This window comes from Falco cherrug, chromosome 7 (genome assembly GCF_023634085.1).
Source record: "Falco cherrug isolate bFalChe1 chromosome 7, bFalChe1.pri, whole genome shotgun sequence".
NCBI lineage: Eukaryota > Metazoa > Chordata > Aves > Falconiformes > Falconidae > Falco > Falco cherrug.
Genome location: NC_073703.1, coordinates 16,942,622 through 16,964,312, shown reverse-complemented (window position 1 = coordinate 16,964,312; position 21,691 = coordinate 16,942,622). Strand labels below are relative to the sequence as shown.

Sequence of the window (21,691 nt, the reverse complement as noted above, 5' to 3'; positions counted from 1 at the left end):
AGCCCACTAAAGGCTAGGTGGCAATGGCTTTTTAACATCAACTGATTATACAGAAGATAGAATGAAAATCTGATTTTGCAAATCATTCTGCTAAATTGATGAGGTGAGAATGTTGCGAAGTGATTCAGTACTTATAATTAGGAACATCTCTCTTTTTCCTCCCACCTGTTCTTTTTACCAGGTGTTTTATTTGGCAGGGATTTAAGGCTAGGCAGTGATGCTAGTGATGAAAAGCTACAGCTTAGTGCTCACAGGATGACTTTAATATCTGAAGGGTTATGTCATGAGGAAGGTTCAGCTATCCGTAGTAACCCAGTTTCTATGGTGATCTGTTTTCTGCTTTCTCTTTTCCTTCTGTAGACAGTAGAAAATGTACAGTTTCAGCTGAAAAAAATACAGGTGCCCATTTCATGCTGGCACAGATCACAGAGTTAGAAACCGCTACACAGCATTTGCTACCTGAAGTTAACAGTGTTTGTGTCTTACAAGGCTGCTGCTGCCATTTTTGCATCATGAAACATTGCTTTGTGTAGCCCAGAGGAAACCAGCCTTGCGAGGAAACCTGTTTTGTTAGACAAAATTTAAATGCTTTCCTCTTTTGTGTTACATTTACTTTGCATTCTGTTAATTCCTGTGATGAGGAGGAAGCAATTTCCCATCAGAAATACTGAGGATGGGGAACTCTTGCTATAGCTGGGGGTAGGGGGAGAAACCTGGGCAAAATGGGGTATGCATTCAGTCTTCAGCTGTGTCTGAACACCGTAGCATCTTTGCATTAAAATAAAAAACTTCTCTGCTTTCTGGCAGGGTTTTGATTTTTAGCGTTGGGATTTTTGTTGTTGTGTTTGGTGTTGTTTTTTTTTAATAAAAGAGAGTTCTGTGAACAGGTGCACTGTGGTAAGTTTGGATATTATTTATGAAGTTTTACAAGGAATCCTTTATTTAAAAACCAAGCGGAAAGGAAAGAGGACATTGATCCTGAGCGCACTCCTTGACTCTAATACTGCGCTTCTATTGTCACATCCTGGTTAATTATTTTGAAATTATTCTGTAGTCTCTGTAGGTTTGTACTTGCATTGGCTCATACACTTGTTAGCACGCACCTTCATTTTAACTGAGACGTTTCTTCGCCTGTGAGTTGTGGATGTAGCAGGGCTGAAACAAGCAAACAATCCAAGTGCTCAGATGACGGCTGGTGCTGCTCCTGTCCCAGCTGCTCCACTGCCTTTCTGTTGGCCTCTGCTGCTGTTATATACAGTGCTCTGTGAATGGCGAGAGCACATACTGAAGCATTGTTCTAAGGATTTTTCCCATTTCAAATACTTCATGAGTATTCATATCTTTTGGGGGAGTGGGGAAGAGAGTATGTAAATAATAAAAGTTATACTGCACTTTTGTAATGAAAACAGTAGCAAATGTGTATGAAACTCGTAAAGCTCAAAGAAAAAACCAAAACACAACCACATATTTCCTACAAAGAAGAAATTGTCTTTGTGTAAAGTAGATTCTTAGGGCTGGCGTAAACATTCAGTGAAGATGAAGACAGACCAGGTGTGGGAGCATAACATTCTGTAGTGGGAACGATGAAAGTGAATTTTTAATTCTTTATTTCATTATTTTTCTCCTTTCACTCAGTAGGGAGAATCGGTTTACATGTATGGTATACGCTTTTCAGGAGTTTGGGAGCTTTCTAGAAGGCGGCAGTGGCAGTGCTTTAAAGGCTGCATCGTGTTAAGGGAAAAAGCCGTTGATTTAGGCTGTTGTAAATTACTCACACACACTGTTCTTGAGCAGCATCCTGGGTATGGGAAGCAAACTGCTTTGTGAAGTTCGAAATAATTCCGGGCACTGAGCTTCCCTGGCAGCCTCCAGCCCCGCAGGGTGCCTACCCCTCTCCTGGGCCAGGGGCTGGGACTCCTCGGGTCTCCCTCCCCATCCCACTGCCTTTGCTGAACACGTTTTATTGCTTCCCGTCTTACAACAAGAAGTCAATATCAAGTTAGTCTTTCAACAAATCCCTAGTAGAAACAAGAAGTGCGTAATTTTAAGTGGCGGGAAGACTGGGTTAATAAGAGGGGGGGGGAAAAGAAGCATCAGCATTCTTTGAGGCTGAAGATGCTACAAAATAGCAAAAAAAAAAAAAAAAGAGCACAAAATAAAAATAGCACAAAATAAGTTGCATAAGATTAGGTGATGAAGATGTATGACCAAATGCAGTTTTCTCTCCCATCAAATGCTGTGTGTTAACAAATACATTATGGTTATTTTGAAATAGTTTAGTGGATTGAGAATGTTTTGCAACATGGCTGCACCTCTAAAGCCAAGAAGCTGTTTTGTTTGCAAAGGTGATGGGAGTGGGATGATCTCAGTGCTCTCTAGGCATTGCAAGAGCGTCAGTTCAGAAGCTTTAATATATTAAAAATGTCATAGCCTTTTCCTTATGTTACTCAAGAGCTGTTTTCATATGTACCTATTTGCATGTACATGCAACTGTCTAAGTAACTAGATGGTTTCCGTACGCCTTCGACTGATTCTTGTATATGAGATAACGATTATGTTTTCACTCATTTAAAAGTGTGAATATTATTTCTGTTTTTGGAAAGAAGTCATATGTTTGTTCCGGTTACTTTTATGAATAAAGTTTGGGTGAAAATGGTCATTAACTGGAATGCTGGTTTGGCTTGTTTTCCTATTATTTGGAGGGCTTTTCAACCAAAAAATTTCATGTTTTTTCTTTTGGCATTGTGGAGATAATCCATTTTAAACTTGCCCTATTTGCAGCTACAAAGAAAGGAGCTTTTAATACTTGAGATCAGATGGCTTTGCCTGAATTAACACAGATGTGCCAATGTGTTCTCTTAGGGGAAGAAAAAAGAAGGCAGAAAAAAGCTATATAATGTTATACTGCAAATGCATTTAGAACCTACTTAGAAGAGTTACTGCAAGTAATTTTTTGATAGCCAAGTTTTTGATCTCTGAAAACACAGATTATTTTTTTTCTTTGTAGATTTCCAGCATTGAATGTATGTCTTGGAGCATTATTTTGCATGGGAAATGCCTTTTTCTTTGTGTAGGTAATAAAATTAAGCTCATGTAACCTTTTTCCAATAGAACAACTTATTCACATCAAACATACTAATTAACTTGTCTATTGCTTAAAAGTTTGGCTGTTAAACGTGTATTTAAAAAACAAAAACGTGGTTTTGGTGTCATGTGTATTGATGATTTAACTATAATGGAAGAAGTCGTCACTGACCTTTTGCTGTTGTTATTGTATTGCAGTATGCCAGGGTTTGGATCCCTGATCCAGAGGAGGTCTGGAAGTCAGCAGAACTTCTCAAAGACTATAAACCTGGAGATAAAGTCCTCCAGCTTCGACTTGAAGAAGGCAAGGTAGGTCTGCATATTGGTTGTAAGCTGATTGTTCTTGTCGACAGAAACTGATGTGTCTTAATGCAGGAAGCTGTACTGTCAACATATATCAGTATTTATGTATGTGCAATCATTCTTGGCCACCAACTTCCAGTAGTATTTTTAGTTACAAAATTGATTTTGCCTGATTTCTAAAATAAATTAAAAAAATATTGTTGCTTTTATCTGACTGCCTGTTATGTTCAGTTGCATCATCTTTTAGTGCTTACGCTTTTAAACCTGTAACCCTGGTTTGATATTCCAGTGAGAGCAGTGTTGCTAGGAGAAGAGTGTTGCAGAGAAAGAACTGTGACTTTTAAGTTGAACATAACCATCAGGAGATTAATAAAGATAAAAAGGGGCAAAGATTAAGGGCAATATGAAAATGATGCTGTATATGGTGTAGAGAAATTATGAGATGTCTACAAAAAGCTCACATCCTTCTAGTCAAGGCCTGTTCATTTTTTTCAAGCCATCTAAATGATTCTTTAATTTTGTTGTAAAATGATGGTGATTCCTCAGGTCTTCTAATGGAAAATAACGATCTACTGCAGTTGGTCAAATATTTATTTTTAATTTCTTTTTTTCTTACTGGTGGGCAGCTTAGATCCTACTCTCATGTAGAGGCCTGCATAACAATGAAGCAAAAAGAACAGATTATATATATAGAATAACTTCTAAATAAAATATCTTACTTGAATGAATGTCAGTCTTTGACTCACATTTCTTATATGGCAAGCTGAGTACAATGTTTTTAATCTGACAAGATTAATTTTCCCCCCACATATTCCAGGCTGTGTGGTGATGCTGCACACTTGCACATTGCATGTAGTAGAATGGGGGTGTTTGCCAGTTAAGTCACGTTGTGTGGGACAGCAGGTAAATAAAGTGATTTTAGAGCTAGAGACAGATGCAATTAAAAGATCTATATTAGAGATTAATTTAGATCTGCAAAAAATGTAGTAGCTTTTTTTTCAGTTTATGTGTTCTTCATAGCATTCTGCCAGCATTCTCTTGTAATATTACTATCTGTGAAGCTGGCTGTAGACTGATGTGAATCTGCTTCCTCTGTCTGTTCCACTCCAGAGGAAAATAATATGGAAAGACTAGTTAGATTTATGGTATTAAGTATTTTGTTTTGTTTGACGAAAAGATTTGGCAGCAAAAGCAAGGAGTTTGCTTAAGTACTAGTCCAAAAATATGATCCATCTTTATGGTTGCCTGTTATACATATAGAAAACCCTTTTGGGAAATTGTAAATTATGTTTTTGGAGAAAGAACTGCTAACTTGAATCTTCAGAGAATTTAAATTTTGCATTGTGTTTTTATAATTTGGGCATGTTTTGCTGGGAAGAATGGTTGGAGGGACTGAATGAGGAAACCTAAACACCAGCTCTTTCAACACATTTCCATTTGATTTTTCAGGACCTAGAATATTGCCTAGATCCGAAGACAAAGGAACTCCCACCCTTGCGAAACCCTGACATACTTGTTGGTGAAAATGACCTCACAGCACTCAGTTATCTCCATGAACCTGCTGTTTTACACAACCTCAAAGTTCGATTTATAGACTCTAAGCTAATCTATACCTACTGTGGCAAGTACTGTTGTTTCATACCATAATCTTTACAGAGAATGCCCTAGGCAGGAAAAGGAAAGTTGATATGCCAGCCTTTAACTTAGTCATTTAATGATAGGGCGTGTTGTGCTATTCTTACAGAAGACTGTATGTTTGTGGTCGTTAAGTGCATCAAGTAGACTTGAGAGTATTAAGCTTCAGAGAAAATTGACTTCTCTGTGTGTTCCTCTAGCTTCCCAGTGGACTCTGTTTATAAAATATGTATACAGCAATTTTAGCTTGCCAATGAGATTCCAGGCTGGTTGGTGTTCCCCTTAAGCTTGCTTAGATAGGTGTGGGCTGGAGGAGGGCTTCACAAGGTGCAGATGCAGGAGGCTAGCCTTGCTGTTCGGTGGATTTATTGCCCAGCTATGATCGCCTGCCTCTGCATTCAGCTCCTCCATATCTGTATGGAAGATACCAGTTTATTTTCTTTTTCGTGTTTTGCAATCAGTGTAACCTTAGGAGCGAATTTGTAACAGTACGTGAGCCAATGCTTGTCTGATCAGAATTAGGAACAATCCTGGTTTTAAAAATACTATTTAACTTGTGGTAGAGGTTACGTGAAGTTGAAGTTGCCTGTGATATTTTCCAGTGACCAGAATCGGGGGAAATTAATGATTGCTTCATTGTAAGTGCAAAATTGCAGCTGAGTGATCTGTTTTAAAGAAACCTTGTGAGATAGTTTGGCTTAAAATTTAGATGTCACGCTTCTGGACTTTTTTGTTTCAGTGTGCATGTGTTTCTTTTAAATCTCAGTCTTTAGTCAAAATACATTGCTAGCTTTTCATATAACCTTTCAATATACATAAACTTTGCAAATTTTCCAAATATTTCTCTAGTTTATCTGTATGTTGGATGTTGTGCTAGTGCATAAGAGACAGTTTAAGTCATTCACGCATTTTTTTACATTTTAAGCTGAGTAAAACAGAACATAATATGATGGTGTGATTGCTAGAAACCAGATAGTGAAAATTTCCTTCCCGTAATTGCCTGATTAAGGCAAAGGCACGTTTGTGTTGTCAAATTATCATTTCTATATTCTTTGCAGCCCAGTTTATGCCAGCAGAAAACATGGCCCATAATTTCTTCTTTAATGTACAATTCAACTTTGTCTCTAATCAGAGTTTTGTAGTACAGTCCCAGTTCTTGGTATCGCAATCCAGAGCCTTCTCCGTGTTGTTATATATCGCTAGACTTGCTGTTTATAATTTCATTGTACTTTGTGCTGTTTTGCAAGCTATAGAGCAGGGAAATCATGTTGCAAGGTTGTCCTTGACAGCTAATCATGGCTGTAGGTACCTGAAGCAGGAATTTGTGTTTTGCAGCTGAGGGTCTTGTCCTGTTCTGGTCTGTATATGGAATTTGCCAAGGGTCAGATTTTCCCTCTTCTGGTTGCTCTCACAGCTCATGGTGATGGGTGTGGAGAGCTAAGGCAACCAGCACGTTAGACATACTGTGATGGACAGGCTGCAGGCAGTAATGGCCTGCCACATTTTGCTCACTCCGGCTATTCCTAACCTGTGGATGCTCAGCAGAGTTCATCTGCTTGCAGTCCTGCTCTCAACAACATCCAGACCATGGGGGACTGAATCAGACTTTGCCACCCTCTGCTTGCAGCCAGCCTTAATTCCTGTAGGAGTGGGAGATGATTCATACCTACATCCCATCATCCCATCATGCAGTCAGAGGATGACTAGAGGCACAGAATAATTAAGGTTGGAAGACACCTCTTGAAGTCTTCAGTGAAGCTCCTTTCTTAAAACAAGTCTGACCAGCTCAGGTTGCTCAGGGCTTGGACAGTCAAAGTGTCTTGAGTATTTGAGTATCTCCAGCGATGGGGATCACACAGCCTCTCTGGGCAACCCCTGCTGAAGGTGCATCTTCTGGTCCCGGCACTGGGAAACCACCTTAGTTCCCCCTGTTCAGACAATGTCTGTGTTTCTCTCCCTAGTGCCCCTTGAGCAAAGCTCTTCTTGGAGGAACATTTTGTGAAAGGGCTTGTGTGCAACTGGAGTCTTGTGGCCTGAGCTTGTAAGGGCTTTTCAGTCTGAGTTTCATGGTCCCGTGCCTGCTGATGCTGCTGTACCCCTCCCATAAGACAGCCTGCCTGGTTTGTGTTTCGGCTGCTCACAGTCATGCTCTGTGTTTAGCATCATTTAAGAGGCTTGTGAAAGGAACGTGCCGTCTGCTAGTTTTGCTGTGTTTGGGAAAATATGTTGTTTTCATGTTTTCCCGAATGCAGCTTTAGTTGTGGGTTTGGCTGGTTTTATAGTTCCTCATAGGGCTGGAAGGCCTTTAGCTCTTCATGGATGAGTCTGCCAGAGGGCTGGGACTGGTGGAGCTTGGTCATCTGTTTTGCTTCCAGACAAGACTCAAGTGACTTGCATGTGGATTTATTTGAAACATGGATCCAGTAGCATGGAAGGTCCTGGCAGTCAAAGTGCAGGTGAAGGAGGTTTAACGCTGCCTGGCGACCTGAGGAGTGCAGTATGCTGTGGGTTTCTTAGCTTGGGATGTAGGCGTATGTATATTATGTTATAAGCTAAGGAAAATAATGGTGGCGTGGCGGCCTTTAAAAAGCTGATCCTTTGGCCGCAGATGTTCGCCTTCCAAACTGCTCTATCAGTTCCCCTCTTAAGTGCAAGTTACTTTCCCTCTGCAAAGATTAACGCCTTAGAGCTCTCCCTGCAGAAGGAACTGTATTTGCCCCCTTAATCTGACTCACACATTAGCCAAGCTAGTTTAAATACCGTGTGAAGGTGGTTTGAGCTAACCCAGCTGATTTAGCCTGAAGGAGATTAAAAACACTTTAATCCACCGTGAGTATTATGGTGACAGTATTCTCAACCAGCAGAACTAGAACTGGGATGGATGAATGTCCACAGCCCTAGAAATGAATTCAACCATGCTGTCAGAGTGTAATGTGTCAATTGGATATTAAATTCTTTAAAATTTCATTTTGAAGTAATCCAAACTTTTAAACAGAAAACCTCCTGATTTCTTTATTTCAAGTCAGCCTTTCACCAGCAGTTCAGAAGTGATTTATAACTTGGCTTTACTGCTGGGAATATGGAATGAAGAATTAATAAAGTAAGCTGAAAAGTTACAAAGGAAAGTTTGAATGCTTTTATGGAAAAACTGCTATGGCTGTGATGAAAACTCAGTGAATACTGCTGGTTAGTTCAGATGTATAAAGTACAGCCTGCAGTGCAGGAGAGCAAACTTTAAATGAATAAATTATTTCTATTAGTGGGCAGTTTATGTGCAGATGGGTGAATATGTTCAAGATAAAAGAGTTATATACACTCATTTTGGGTATTTATAAGAAGATTGGCAAAAAGAATAGCCAGAGTTTAATTTAATGTAATTGTAGGAAAGAAAACACACATAAATCTGATTTGGGAAAGGTCAGATATTTCTTAAAATAGCAATATGTTTTAGTGGAGATAAAGAGAAGTTATATATAAATTAATCTGAATTATAGTCCCGTGAGACAGACTGATTTAAAAGTTCCATAGAAAGCGTATAATTCCTAACTGACTTATTTTGGATATTCCAGATGGTAGTTGCTTGTTGATTTTACAGATCGCTACTGAAGTTAAGTGATTTAATATGCTGGAGACTTGTCATGGGGCTGCTTGTTTTGAATTCAAGGGTTTGTTTTTGCCAACATAGTCGAAAGCAGGAGGGAATTGTCTGAAGCCTCACACGTGTTTTTTTAATGTGTCTCTGATTAGACTTGCGAGCATGGGAAGCTCAGCTCGGTGGCGCGGCCGTACTTTACTTTTTACTATTTTTTCACAGTTACAGAGGGCAGATGTTAAAAACCAACACTTAAAATATTCCTTGAGTTTGCTAGTACTGATGTCCCTTCCCCTCCCTACCCCCCCCCCCCCCCCTCTTATTTTTTGGCTCATCATTACAGCATTACTTGGCATAAAATTTTATAGAGACTTTTCACTCAAGCTCCTGAGTAATTTCAGTGAAGTCATGGCTGATGGAAAAATCACTGACTGTACCTATACGGGTGGGTCTAAGACGTAAAACTTGCCATATATTTGAGGAAATAGATCGAGGTCTGTCAGATCTCTTGATGAAAGATATTCTGTTGTTGTTTAATGTTTTTGCTATGGTTTGTGCTTGATCTATAAATGCATGACAGGATTTAAAAATAGGATGATGCTCCCAGCGCAGTGCCAGACTGTATGTGCTTTCACTTCCCTTCTCCCAGCTTTTCCATGGAAGATTTCTTAGATAGACATCTCAACACTGTAATCTGCACAGAGCAGAGGGCTGGGATCTGCATTGAGGAAGTCTAAATGCATGCGCGCGCGCGTGTGTGTGTATTTCTGAATAAACTTAGAAGTGAGTTGAGTGCTAGGGAAATGCTTCTGGTGCAGGTTCCTCAGCAATGGTTTGTCCAAGGAGCGTGGGCAGCATGCCTGCTGTAATCACTGTGCAGCCATCTGCACCCGCGTTGTCACTTCTAGGCACCAACATATATGTGTAAGAAGAAATTCCAAGTTTTAAATGGCCACTGTTAAAATTAGAGTTTGTTCCCCCCCCCCCCCATCACGTTGTAAAGGTGAGGAGGAATTGCCATGTCAAGAGAGCACAGTTTCCCTGACACGGCTGGGTCTCACATGGCAGTGACCAGTGTTTTCACCCCTGCACGGAGCAAATAAGTGTTCCCTACCCATGGTAAATGCTGCAGGAGAAAAAGGTATAAGTAATCTTTTTCAAATCATTCCTGTGGGCAGAGCAATCCTTTAATCCTTTCTCATGAAAAAGAAAATCATACCAAAAGCATTTGAGATCTCACTTTGTGGCTGGGAAGGATGTATGGAGTAAGACTTAAGTTTCCCTGTGCAGGGAGAGTAAAAGAATGGCATGAATTTAGAAATGCTGTAGTAATGAGTGGTATTAAAAAAGGCAGATATGTGTTTAATTGGGATGGGAAAACTAGAATATGCAAGGTCTAAGTAGTTATACACACAGGTGTGTAAGAGGAGGGTTTTATGGTGCCTGCTAGAGCTGTCATCACTTAACTTCCTGACACCTCTGTATACCGCTGTGTATCAGCCCTATGAAATATGTCTACATAGGGGTTTTTTGATCCCTTTGAGCAGGAGGTTGTCCTGCCTGACTGACAGGGATGTCTGGAATGCCGATTACACCATGACTCTACTTTGTTGCTTGTTATAAAAACTGAAGATTCCTGGGCATAGCATAACAGCTGAAGGGTTAACACACTTCACGTATCCAAACTGACAGTCATTGAGGCCATGTAGTAGTTACAATTAACAAATCACCTTATCATTTGTAATCCACAGTAAAATACAGGGAAATACAGTGCACATTCGTTGGCTTACTACACTGAGCAGGCTGTGTTTCAAGTTGACACAGTCTGAATCTGTTTCATGCATGCTAGCTTTAGAAAAGGCAGATTGAGAGAAAAAGTAAAAAGTTGTCCCTAATATGTTTCCTAAAGCAGAGTAGAAGTAAACTCTTCTGGTGCTTTTTGTACTGAAAAGTGTGGTCAGAATAAGTACCTGTTGAAGTCAGCATGTCAAATCCTTATTTTTTAGTTAATATTTTTAGAAAGGTTAGAACAAAAGTTGGTGTTAAAGCCATTTTTTGGTTTGTTTTATTTTGAAACAACTATTAATAATTCCTTTTTTTCTCATTTCCTTTGTAGGTATTGTCTTAGTGGCCATAAATCCTTATGAACAACTGCCTATCTATGGCGAAGATATCATCAATGCATACAGTGGCCAGAATATGGGGGATATGGATCCACATATCTTTGCGGTGGCTGAAGAAGCGTATAAGCAGATGGCCAGGTTTGTAGACCACGTGTCTTGAACTCACTGTTTTTCTAAAAGGAGTGAGACTTAAAATTTCTGGCCAATGGCCTTCTCTTTAATTCATATTTTGCAAGATCTGTATCCAAAGTTTTAGTGCCTTTCACGAGGGGTAAGTTGCCTAAGTTAGAAAGCAGGAAAGCATGATGAATGCCATGGAGATCATGGCCACTGACATGTAAACAGGAATAACCACAGACCTTGTCAGTATTTAAGTCTAAAATTAGCCCTGTGTTTTATAAGATTATGTTTTTTTCATTTGATTAGCAAAACGTGGAGATGCTTTTTAATCATCAGTGGATTTTTGAAAAGTGCCAGATTCTTAACTGTTTTATTGTATTTATTGTATTTATATGTGATATGACAACAGGAAAAAAAATCACTTGGCTTATGAGTGCTGTTAGGGGCTCCTAGCTGTGTCGGTCAAGTTCCAGCTACGTAATCTGCCTGTGGCTGTTGTTGACTAGAATTAAGAGGGAGCAGAGGGATGATTACACAGAGTGCCTGAAAATGGTGTCTCCAAGGACACTGTAACAGCTGTGCAGGAAATCCTCATTTCTTTAAATATTGCATGAAAATGAACTTGTCACCCAAGGGGAGTGGTTATTAGAAACTTCTGCCCCTTCACCCCAAAAGCCTGCAAATTTGAGGAGCTTTTGAAATATTTCATTTCTAGGATAAAGATCTTTTGGGCTACTGTGTGGTCTTTGGTTAACAAGATGGTCCCTAGTGTCCTCACTAGTTATCTGCAAGCTATTAATTAATACAGTTTTCCTTGTTGACAATACAGCCCATGATCAAATTAATCCAGTAAAACAGTGGCAGATCTGTGGGTTAACTGCGGTGGCCTTCAAGCTGAACTGCAGGAGGGGGAGGCAAAGGGAAGATGGGTTGAAAATGGTAAAATGTTCATCTTTGAAATTAGCTGTCTGTTCATTTAAGAATCCATCTGAGAGCTAAAGTGAATAAAATGCTCTCTACACTGTGAAGTGAGTCAGCTGCATACATGAATATGGTGATTCACAGTACCCAATTAATAGAGAATTTCAAAAGAAAACGGTACGGTACAGTGCAACATTTCATGACTTAAAGGTAATTGCAAAATAGCCAATGTTTCAAAAATACCCTGCATCTGCACTGCTGAATGGCAGAGGTATTCAACTTCCTTTCTGCTAAGAAAATAGACATATAATCTGGTATGGGAACATAAAGGCAAAACTGTGTTATGACAGTCACATCTACATTGAGGCTCTTTCAGTCTGGATCACTGCTGTTTTACAGATCTAGATCACTGCTGTTTTAAGCAGACTTGTTACTCAAGTCCCTTTAAAAGCTCTACAAAATAAGAATTTATTAGCCTTATATTATATCTGAGGCACTGTACAGTGACCTGCAGTTATATGTCAGTGATGGATGTAATCCAGATTCCCAGAATTTTTGTTCTTAATATTAACCAGTGGAAGTAAAGAGGCTGGAGGGAGATCTCGCCACACTGGCTGCCTCTAGTCACTGTTTGAGGCGGGCTTACGTCTTGACCTGTGTTGAAATTTCAAATTGTGGGATTGCCTGCATTGTATGTGTGTGTGTGCTTGTTAGCTGAAGCCTGTGCAGTGGCGATTTCTGTTTGCCCCCATCTGCATTCTCTGCTGTCATAGGAAGACTCAAGGGGGCTGAGATTTTGGCTAGAATTTCTGCTGTGGTTTTTCCTTTTTGTGTTAATTGCATGCTCTTCAGCTCTTGCTGTGCCCTCTGGCAATTCCGCTGTCCTGAATAACAACAAATAAGATGTTGCAGAAGTTCTTTTTTTGAAACAAATTATGAGGAATTATATAAGCATGGAAACGATCTGAAATAATCCTTTTGCATTAATGAATGAATGATTTCCTTTGCGTGTCTACAACATGTTCTAAACAATTTGTTATTCTTTTATAAATAACTGGCAGTACTTTCATAGGTGCAAAATGAAATCTGAGCACATAATGAAAATTTAAAAATTCCTCTACACTGAAGTAACAGTTTCATTTAGTTTCCCAGTGTTTATTTCCTTTTCTCTCTCTCTCTCTTTTTTTTTGGGGGGGTGTATGTGTATGTGTGTGGTATTTGTTTTTAAGAAGTTTTTCTGTCATTTGGACATATAGACATTTGCTCATTCCATTTATTTTCTAATGCTGTTTCCAATTCCTTAATCAATTGTCCATCCCTTAAACTTCAGCAATACCTTCTACACTCTGAACAAATCACCTTTTACTCCTGAATTACGAAGTTAAAGAAGAAAATGTGCAGATTTACATTTCTGCAGCTGGTTATTTAAAATTGAAAATCAGATTATCTATGACTATTTCTTTAATGCTTTAATAATTGCGTTGGATATTCGTATGGTAGGTACTCATGTGGATTAATCTGCATTTATGCATGTAATTGGTGAGATTTATTTTTCTGTTGTTTCTAATCTTCCCTAACTCCACGTTTAAATGATCACTGGAGTAATTAGTCATGATGTTCCTATGCATAAGGCTTCAGTGAGCTCTTCTAAATATTTACTCCTTAGGTCTTTTTCTTAATTCATAATTTAATGATTTAGGATTTGTTCTTGCCAGTTCATTGCTTCATCTGATGTGGCTGAGAAGCTCCTTCCATGTGCATGGTTGTAACTAAATGATCTCTGTGGTCTTCTTCAGCCAAAGAAAATGCCCCATGACAGCAGTCAGGAAAGCTGTGATTGTACATGTTGTGCCTTCAAAAAATATAGTGCAGAAATGTTGACTGCTGGAATGACAGGGATGGAGCTCACATCTGTCTTGTTCATGAAAAGTGATATTCAGCAACTGCTTGGGGTTAATTGCACATATAAAGCAGCACGTAAAGATATCTTCATATGTGAAATTTTCTGCATAGAGCAAGCCAAATGGTGTGGTGTGCATGGGCTGTGAAGCAGTGTGCCGATTTGGGCATCCATTGTTTCCTCTTTCAACCACAGTTCTATCATCAGTTTCCAGTGGAGGGTTAGGGAGAAGGAATATGGCTCATCTTTACCCATAGCTGGCAATACGTGATTACTGTTTGCTCAGTAGTTTTTTGTCTTTTTCAGCACAGCTTTTTTAAGACTAATCTCATTTTGATTTTTTTTTCTATTTTTTCTCTTCTCCCCCCCTCCCAGCTCTCCTCTTCTATTCCCCCTTCTCATCTGTATCTTTGTGCCTTTTTCCTTTTCTCTCTCCATCTGCACAGACTGACAGCTTCATTTCCAATGCTTTTCCTCTACTGTGCCCAAAACAAGCAAGAAACTAGTTTTACGCTGCATTTAAATTGTATTAGACTTAGGGTTATGTGCGCCTCATGCTTATCAATAACATTATTGGTTTGGGTTGTATGATCCTCCAGACTGCAGGTCTAAGGGTTACAGAGCCGATCTCTTCCTCTGAGTGGGAGGAGATCCACCTGCGAGTGGCTCCCAGTGGGAGGGAACAGGATCAGTCGGATGGGGACCTGTCCGAGGGGCTCGCCCCTGCCGCAGGGCTTTTGTGCAGAGCAGTTTGGGGGCTGCCATGGTTCTGTAGGAGCAGCTGTAACAAGCTGTGCTTTCTGCACAGTCTCCCTCATGGATATTGTTCATGGGTAGCTTCATTTGAGCAAACTTATACAGGTTTGAGACAATGTGTAAGGCTGACAAACAATTCAAAAGGAAGTAAGTTGTTACTGAAGAACTTATTTTTGTCTCAGAAATACAAACCACAATATCAGCATGTGGATGTTAGAACAGTGCACTGCAGTTCAAAGGGTTCAATACATGCAAAGTCAGCATTTGCAAATTATGAACAAAAAAGTTCAGTCTTTACAGTTACCCCTCTGTAGTATGAAAATTGAGGCAAAGCATCAGTTGGAAACTATTTATTTATATATATATATATATATTTTTAAGCATTACAATTTCAGTGGGAATCATAATCACCAGCAGGTGCAGTTCATTTTCATTGTAATATTCAGTAGAAGCTTTCATTTTTAACTGCATGGTTTGCAGTAAGAGGAGACGTTGATGATTATACTCTTGAAACTGTTAAGAATTACATTAATGTATGAGACTTATGATTATGAGTTTCCTAACACCATTAGGGAGAGAAGTTCTAAATCAGACTACCACAGGATACCCTCCCCTGCCTAGTAAGGGTATATTGCAGCAATTAAGAGAATGCATTTTTTAATAAGCACTTTGTTGGTCTGGTTTGTTCCATCCTACTTATGGCTGATGACAGACAGCAGAATTCAGTGCTTTTCAACTTAATAAATTAACTTGGAGATTTCCTTCTGATTAATTGGTGAAGTTGTCTAGCAATGTGCAAGTGGAGAGTAACATTTGCAAGCAGAATTACATACTGATGAGATCCCTATAAAACTCAATGAAAACCAGGACGGAAAGCAACAGTCTTTAAAGCATCAGTCTCCAAAGTTTGATTTTTCTGTTTGGACAAAGTATAATGATTTATTCAATGTTAGCATGTATCTTTTTCATTAAATTACCTGTAATAAGCAGGATGCCTCTCTTGTTTTGTCAGATTTTGGCATGTGTCTGATGGCTCTCAGCTACGGGAAGATTTTTTTCTATTGCCTTTTGTTCGAAAGGAAGCTTGGTGAGCTGTTGAGTAGGTGTTCTGAAAGCACCTCGGCTGACAGTCTCCAGTTATCCCAGGCATCCCAAGATGATGTCCTCTTACAAAAATGCATGTTTGATCAGCTGCTGCTTTGCTTTTGAGTGTCTGATAAATGGATAGTCCATTCTCCCCTGGCAGGAGTCGGGAGGGGGGTGATTAACAACCCGTAACGGATCTGCATCCAGTTATGAAATGAGAGCCTGCTGTGGTGGGTATCGTACAAACATACAATGGCTGCCTTTGACTTATGTCTTTGACATATGACTGTTAAAATTAAATACTTATCTTGAAAAGAGATGGTACTTTTGGGGCTCCGTTGTTAAAATTAGAATGAAAAGGGAAACTGTGCTTTCTGGTGAGACCAGATGGTACTGGAATAGTCTCTTATACTTTGGGTCTCACATTTTATGATGTTAGAGGTACAAGACAGTGGATGGGGCGACCAACCTGACGTAACTTCAGGGACCTACTTGTCTGAGCAGTGATTATTTTTAAGTAGCAAAAGGGTTAAGTATGGTTGTAGCTGGAAGCTAGAGTTCATGTGAGGTGTCCTGCTGGTAGCTAAGCAATGAGCTTTCCCAAACTATTGCAGGAGTGACCTCTGACTAATCCCTAGATAAATCAGTTGCATAGTGCTGGCTCATCTTTGTGCTCCTCTGGAGTGCAATCTGTCATGATTTTGCAGCATGTGCTGACCTCAGTTTTCTTCATTTGTATGTGTCGAGAGATGTTACCATCAATTCATTATCTTTTCACCTTTTGCCATTTTTACAGTCAAGAGCTATGTTTCCTGGATACAAGTGAAATGGCAAGTGGTGCAATTTGTTAATTAATTATTTTTTTTAAAGTACATCTGCTGGTTTTGAGAGTACTGCAGAACTTTTTTCCCAAGCTGTTGTTGAAGAGGATCAAAAGTGCTTAAGAACTGAGGTGTTTCGGGATGGCTGAGTTTGCAGCTGGAACAGACTCAAGAGAATTCAGGTTATGTATGATAGTAATATTTCACCTTCATTTGGCACTTTCTGTGAGCAGATCTCTAAGTCCTCTACAGAAGAGATCAGTGTCCTTATTTTCATATTATAAGTTGAGACAGACCTGGGGAGTGGGACACCAACTTCAGTGAATTCACCAAGGCGGCAAAAGGAGGTCATAAAGCCCCTGAATTGACAGTGTCTGATGACTTGAGCACACCAGCTTGGCAATAAAATATGCAAGAACAGAGCAGGTAATTGATAGTGCAGCAGTTAAGTGGGTTTCCTGGTAATGTTCTCCCAAAGCTAATTTGTTTTCAATATACAGAAATTAACATGCTATATTTTGCATGCCTTCAGCTCCTGCAGCATTTAAGGGGTCTCTGTGCCGGGTAACATATATTGCATAATAATGTTTGCTTTCATGGAAGGCTTCATGTGTTCCTGGCACTTTACAAGCCTTCGCCAAAGTCTGCTCCTCTAATACTGTGGTATCAATTTCTGTTTGTGTAGAAGACAAGTAGGGCAGAGGTGGTGTGCTGTGGCCATGCCTGGGTCAGCCCAGAGCTGGTCCCAGGTGCTGAGCTTCCAGCCCCCAGTTCTGTGCTCAGAACATCCCCTTTTCTCCTCCACTGGCTAAAGATGTCAGTGAGAAATGCTGTTAGGCTTAAAAAAAACCAGTTAAACTGGAAATATATTTAGAAATGTGGTTAAAGAACGTAGTTTGTTGGACTTACATTTCATGCCTATTAAAAATGAATGATTTTACAAAGAATTAATTTACTGCTTAGTTGGGAGCAATTGTTGTGACTCAAGGTGCAGCTGAACACACCTCTGAATTGTTAATGCGTGTCATCTGCGAAGACCGGGATGTGTCAGGTCACAGCATGTTAGATCCAGATAGTTGAAATAATCCGATGGGTACAGGGTGTGCAGGTGGAACAGACCAAGAAATGTGGCTGCTGTTCTGCGCAAGAAGTGATGCTTGCTTCTGGAGCACAGCATGAGTAACTCACTTTTTTTCTTCCCCTCCCTCCCCGCCATCACTTCATCATCACAGAATGGTTCGAAGCACTTCAGTCTCTAATAATAATCCTTAGCGCTTACGTAGCATGTTGCACACTCTGGGCATTTTGCAAAAGTTACTTTGTTAATCCACACAACAGTCCTGCCAGGGTGGAAAAAACAAATTAACCTGTGTGGGGCCGCACCTTTTGGGATGTGCCGGTGCAAGTGAATTTGGAAGCTTTGGCACTGGGAACGCCGGGATGGCGTGGCTCTGTGGGGAAGGAGGGGCTGCGCCCGCTGTGCAAAGGAGCACTGTAAGCAGGAAACTTCAAAAATGAGGGAAGAAGGTTTCCTGCAGTACAGGTGTACGTAGGGTGTGGGGGTGGCATTTATTGGTGCTGCCTGGTTGCAGGGGAGACTTCTCCAGAGGAAGGTGACCTCCCAGGGAGAGGGGCTCAGCAGCTACCTAAAGGGAATGGGAAGATGTGCCTCCATATATGTGGGCTGTAAGAAGCAGGTGGAAAGTAAAGAGGACAAAACAGGGGTGCTTTCCCATGTTAAGGAGGCCAAGAGCCAAGCTGAGCAACAGCGTGTAACAGAACTTATTTAGGGCTGCAAAGAACTTTGTGATTAAAATAGTTTGTTCAGAAGGTTCACGAAGGGCAAGATGTTGCCTCCTGCCCTTGATGTGAGAGGTGCCAGGAAGGCTGCCTGGACTGGGCTGCTGCTGTTCTTGGTCAGTCTGAGAGCATTAGAAAACTGCTGAACGAATTCTTATTTATTTATTTATTGAGCAGCTAAATTGCTTATTTTTGAAAAGCAAATCCTGGGTTTGTAGAGCTGCCAGTTTTTATAATGGCTCCTAACAGATGCTGCTCACCCTGGGCTGAATTTCAAAGGCCTTTGCACTGAACAAGTGCTGCTAAACATGTACAGCCCTGTTCGCTGCCACACAACACCACGCTTAGGCAAAGGTAAAGCTAAATATATTGCCCTGACTCGTGTTAAACCTTCCAGGGCTGGTGGGTTTTACAGCTGCCTTTCATTTTAGGGTAAGCGTAAAAAGCAATTTTGGTCTTTCAGCAGAGCAAGTTAACTGTGACAGTGGAAGTATCACACAGGAGTGGAGCACAGCTGCCCAGAGAGCGAACCCGGGACCTGCTCTGCCAGGGGGCTGGGAGTGGCAGGTATTGGGGAGAGCACAGGCTGCTGGGCTCTGCAAAAATAATCCTTCTGTTTCTCCCAAACCACGTTTTGTGCTGAAAAAAAGAGTGTTCTCGGAAAAGAAAAAAAAGGGAGGTAATTTGTTTTCAAGTTTATATAGGAAACACAATTTATTTCAACATTTGTTGAAGTCAGACTTATTTAGTGAGCTTTCAGATGAGGTGTGCAAAACCATCTTACACCACGGATTTGTCCTTCTGTTGCTTTCTTCTTTTCCCTGCATTTTCTGCTCTGCATCCTCTTTCCTCCCTTGGAAGATGCCCAGTCCCTTGAAGGCTGTGCTCCCTTTAGCCTGCTGGGGCTGGCCTTCTGCCGCTGGGAAGTTCCTACCTAAAGTTCTTAATACTGCTTTCTGTGAAGCTCACAAAACGTTCAGTACTACAGAGAGCTCTTAATTTCATATTGATACCTGATGAAAGCCCATGGATTTCACAAGAAAGGAGTTTAAAATCTTCTCTGGATAATTTTTCCAAGACTGAATAAGCTGTTTGCAGTGGGTGGAACATCAGGTGTATTTCTCTAGTCCTGTAACATCAGTACTTCTGAGTTTTTTGGGAATGTTGATAAAGCAGTTACAATAATGCTTTGTGCTTCCACACTGCTTTTATTTTCAGCGCATTGTGTAAGTTTCTTTTACTTCATCTTATCAATGAGGAAGTTACTTGGTAAAATTTCCTGTGCTTTTGTTTTTCTTATAGCTGCCTCATGAGGGGAACTGATTTATTAAATAGAGTTGTTTAGTAATGGTCTCAAATACAAAGATGTGTGAATGTTCAGACTGTAGATACGGCAGGTTATTTTGGTCATACGCTGTCACAGTTATGCAACAGGGATACTAAGAGACTGGAAAAAATAGGATGCTTACATGGGTCAGAGTTGTGTTTGCGTTGCTGGAGACAATCATGTCAGCTGCATGTACGTATCCTTGCAGAGTTTGAAAATTTGCTTTATAGTGTTGGATGTAAAACATGTCACTTAAACTAGGTTTATGTTGGTCCCTTATTAATCCTATGGCTCTCAGAGTAGCTGCAGCTAATGGAAGCATAGCAAGATTTCAAACATCCCAGCATTTCAGAATGAATCCTATCTGACCTTTCAGCAATGTCATTAGTTTTTAAGTTACTTTCTTGGGTTGGTTTTCCTGCTGGCATAATTCAGCTGTAGGATGGCATATCACTAAGTTCCTTTTCTGTCTTTGATGGGCATGACGCTCATTAATGTTAGTGGTAATTATGTGTGTATGCTGAGAACGGGATCTATCCCAACGTCCCTCAGTGACAGGTTCCTTCTCTGGGAGTTTGTGTCAGGTTCTTTGATCATTCAAAATTCACTGTTTTGAAAATGTAAAGTAATTTCAGGCTTACAAGTCTGCCTTAGTACCACAGAACTGCAGTACTGGAACAACAGTGAGATAAAGCAGACCAGACTGTCACTGCTAGATTAAATAAAAGCTATTTATTGTGTTCTTGTTCCTGCATTGAAGCAGTAGGAGATGTCAATGTTTGAAGATTGCAGGATCAGGCCTTTAGCAGCAGTTTGTGCTGTTTTGATGTAAATAAAAAATGAAATTGTCGTATGCCATGGGCTTGGTGCCCTTAGCCATAACCTAAACCTGTTATTCCAGAAGAAGTAACCAGTAGCAACTCCACGAAAAAAAGAAAAAAGGCAGCAGATTTAATTAAACCTCTTGGCACTGGAGCAGTACAGGCAGAAGATGTCCTGAAGGTGGTGGCCTTCAAACCACCCTGGCAAGAAGTTTCCTTAAAAACATCAGCACTTTGGCTGTGTCCTCAAGGTTAACAAACACAGATGGTTTAGGATCAAAGGCAAAGTAAGTTCTTCTCGTTAAATTGCCCTGTTATTTGGTCTCTGCATTTTATATTAAGGATATCTCACTCTGATCTTTTGTACCAGTTTCGTCTATGTTACATGGCATTGAGACAACTCAACTTTGAAGTAGTTCATCACAGGCAAATGTTTCAAAATCCACATCAGAACTTTTTAAAATTAGCTGTTAATGATCCACTTATCCCAGACAGAGATGTTGGTGGCTTGGGTATGAGTGGGTTGATAAGAATATTGAGGTTGATATCAATAATTCTGTATTCCTTTCATTTGTTTTCCCAGGCAGATGTTTTTGTGGTGTGTGTGCTTATATACATCTATTTGACATTATTTGCTGTGGAGTCATGAGTCTGAAGGACAAGATCAAGTGATACATCTGATGCATCAGTCATAGGAAGCAAAAAAACCCCACAAAAACAATGTTGTGCTTTGATGATGAAATTGAATATCTCTGGGCTTTTTTAATCCCCTCTGAAATGCTTATTGATGGATAGGTTTTGAACCATTGTAGCGTTCCTGCTTAAGAGAGGGATTTCTATTGGTACAGAGAAAGAAGGTAAACAAAGATATCTGTAGGGATTTTTCAGTCTGTATGTCTTCATTATCCTGAACTGTTTGGACAGTTTGCTGTGGAAATAATGGCTGTGATGCAGTAAGCTGGCTTGGTTTTTGAAGGAGCCAGCTTCAGTGGGTGTAGTGACCTTAAGGAATGAAAATTGTGTGAAAATTGACAACTCTGCCTTTAATGTTAGTAACTTTAATGTTTCGTTTCTTGCACTGTTTTTTCTTTTTTTGCCTCAATTTTTCCATTGGTCAACTGAAATAATTAAAAGCTGCCTTAGATGATGACAGCTATCAATGATTAGTCAGTCTTGTTGCAGCACTCTCTACACATTGAAGGTACCCCATCTTGTTCATGCTTCTACTGCAGCTGATGGCTGCGACCTCATGGGAGTAGTGTTTCCTTCATTCTGAGCCCTTCTGAAAGCACAGAAATCTTAGATTTCTGTGAAGTGCAGAATTTAAAGTTACTATTAGTCAATGCTATCAAAATTATTGCATTAAGATACATGCACATCCTCAATAAAGGTGTTTTTTTTC

General features: G+C 40.1%; 1 protein-coding gene across 9 annotated transcripts in view; it reads left to right on the top strand.

Annotated features, from left to right (window-relative positions):
• MYO5A (myosin VA) overlaps positions 1 to 21,691 on the top strand; it is a 103,291-nt gene that overhangs the window by 18,113 nt on the left and 63,487 nt on the right. For 8 of the 9 annotated variants that reach the window (XM_055715830.1, XM_055715828.1, XM_055715825.1 and 5 more), the window contains exons 2-4: positions 3,283 to 3,393; positions 4,837 to 5,008; positions 10,731 to 10,875. In XM_055715830.1, coding sequence (XP_055571805.1) covers positions 3,283 to 3,393; positions 4,837 to 5,008; positions 10,731 to 10,875 — 428 coding nt within the window. Of the gene's footprint in view, positions 1 to 3,282; positions 3,394 to 4,836; positions 5,009 to 10,730; positions 10,876 to 21,691 lie in introns of those variants that run through there. The other variant, XM_055715831.1, reaches the window with a different exon arrangement.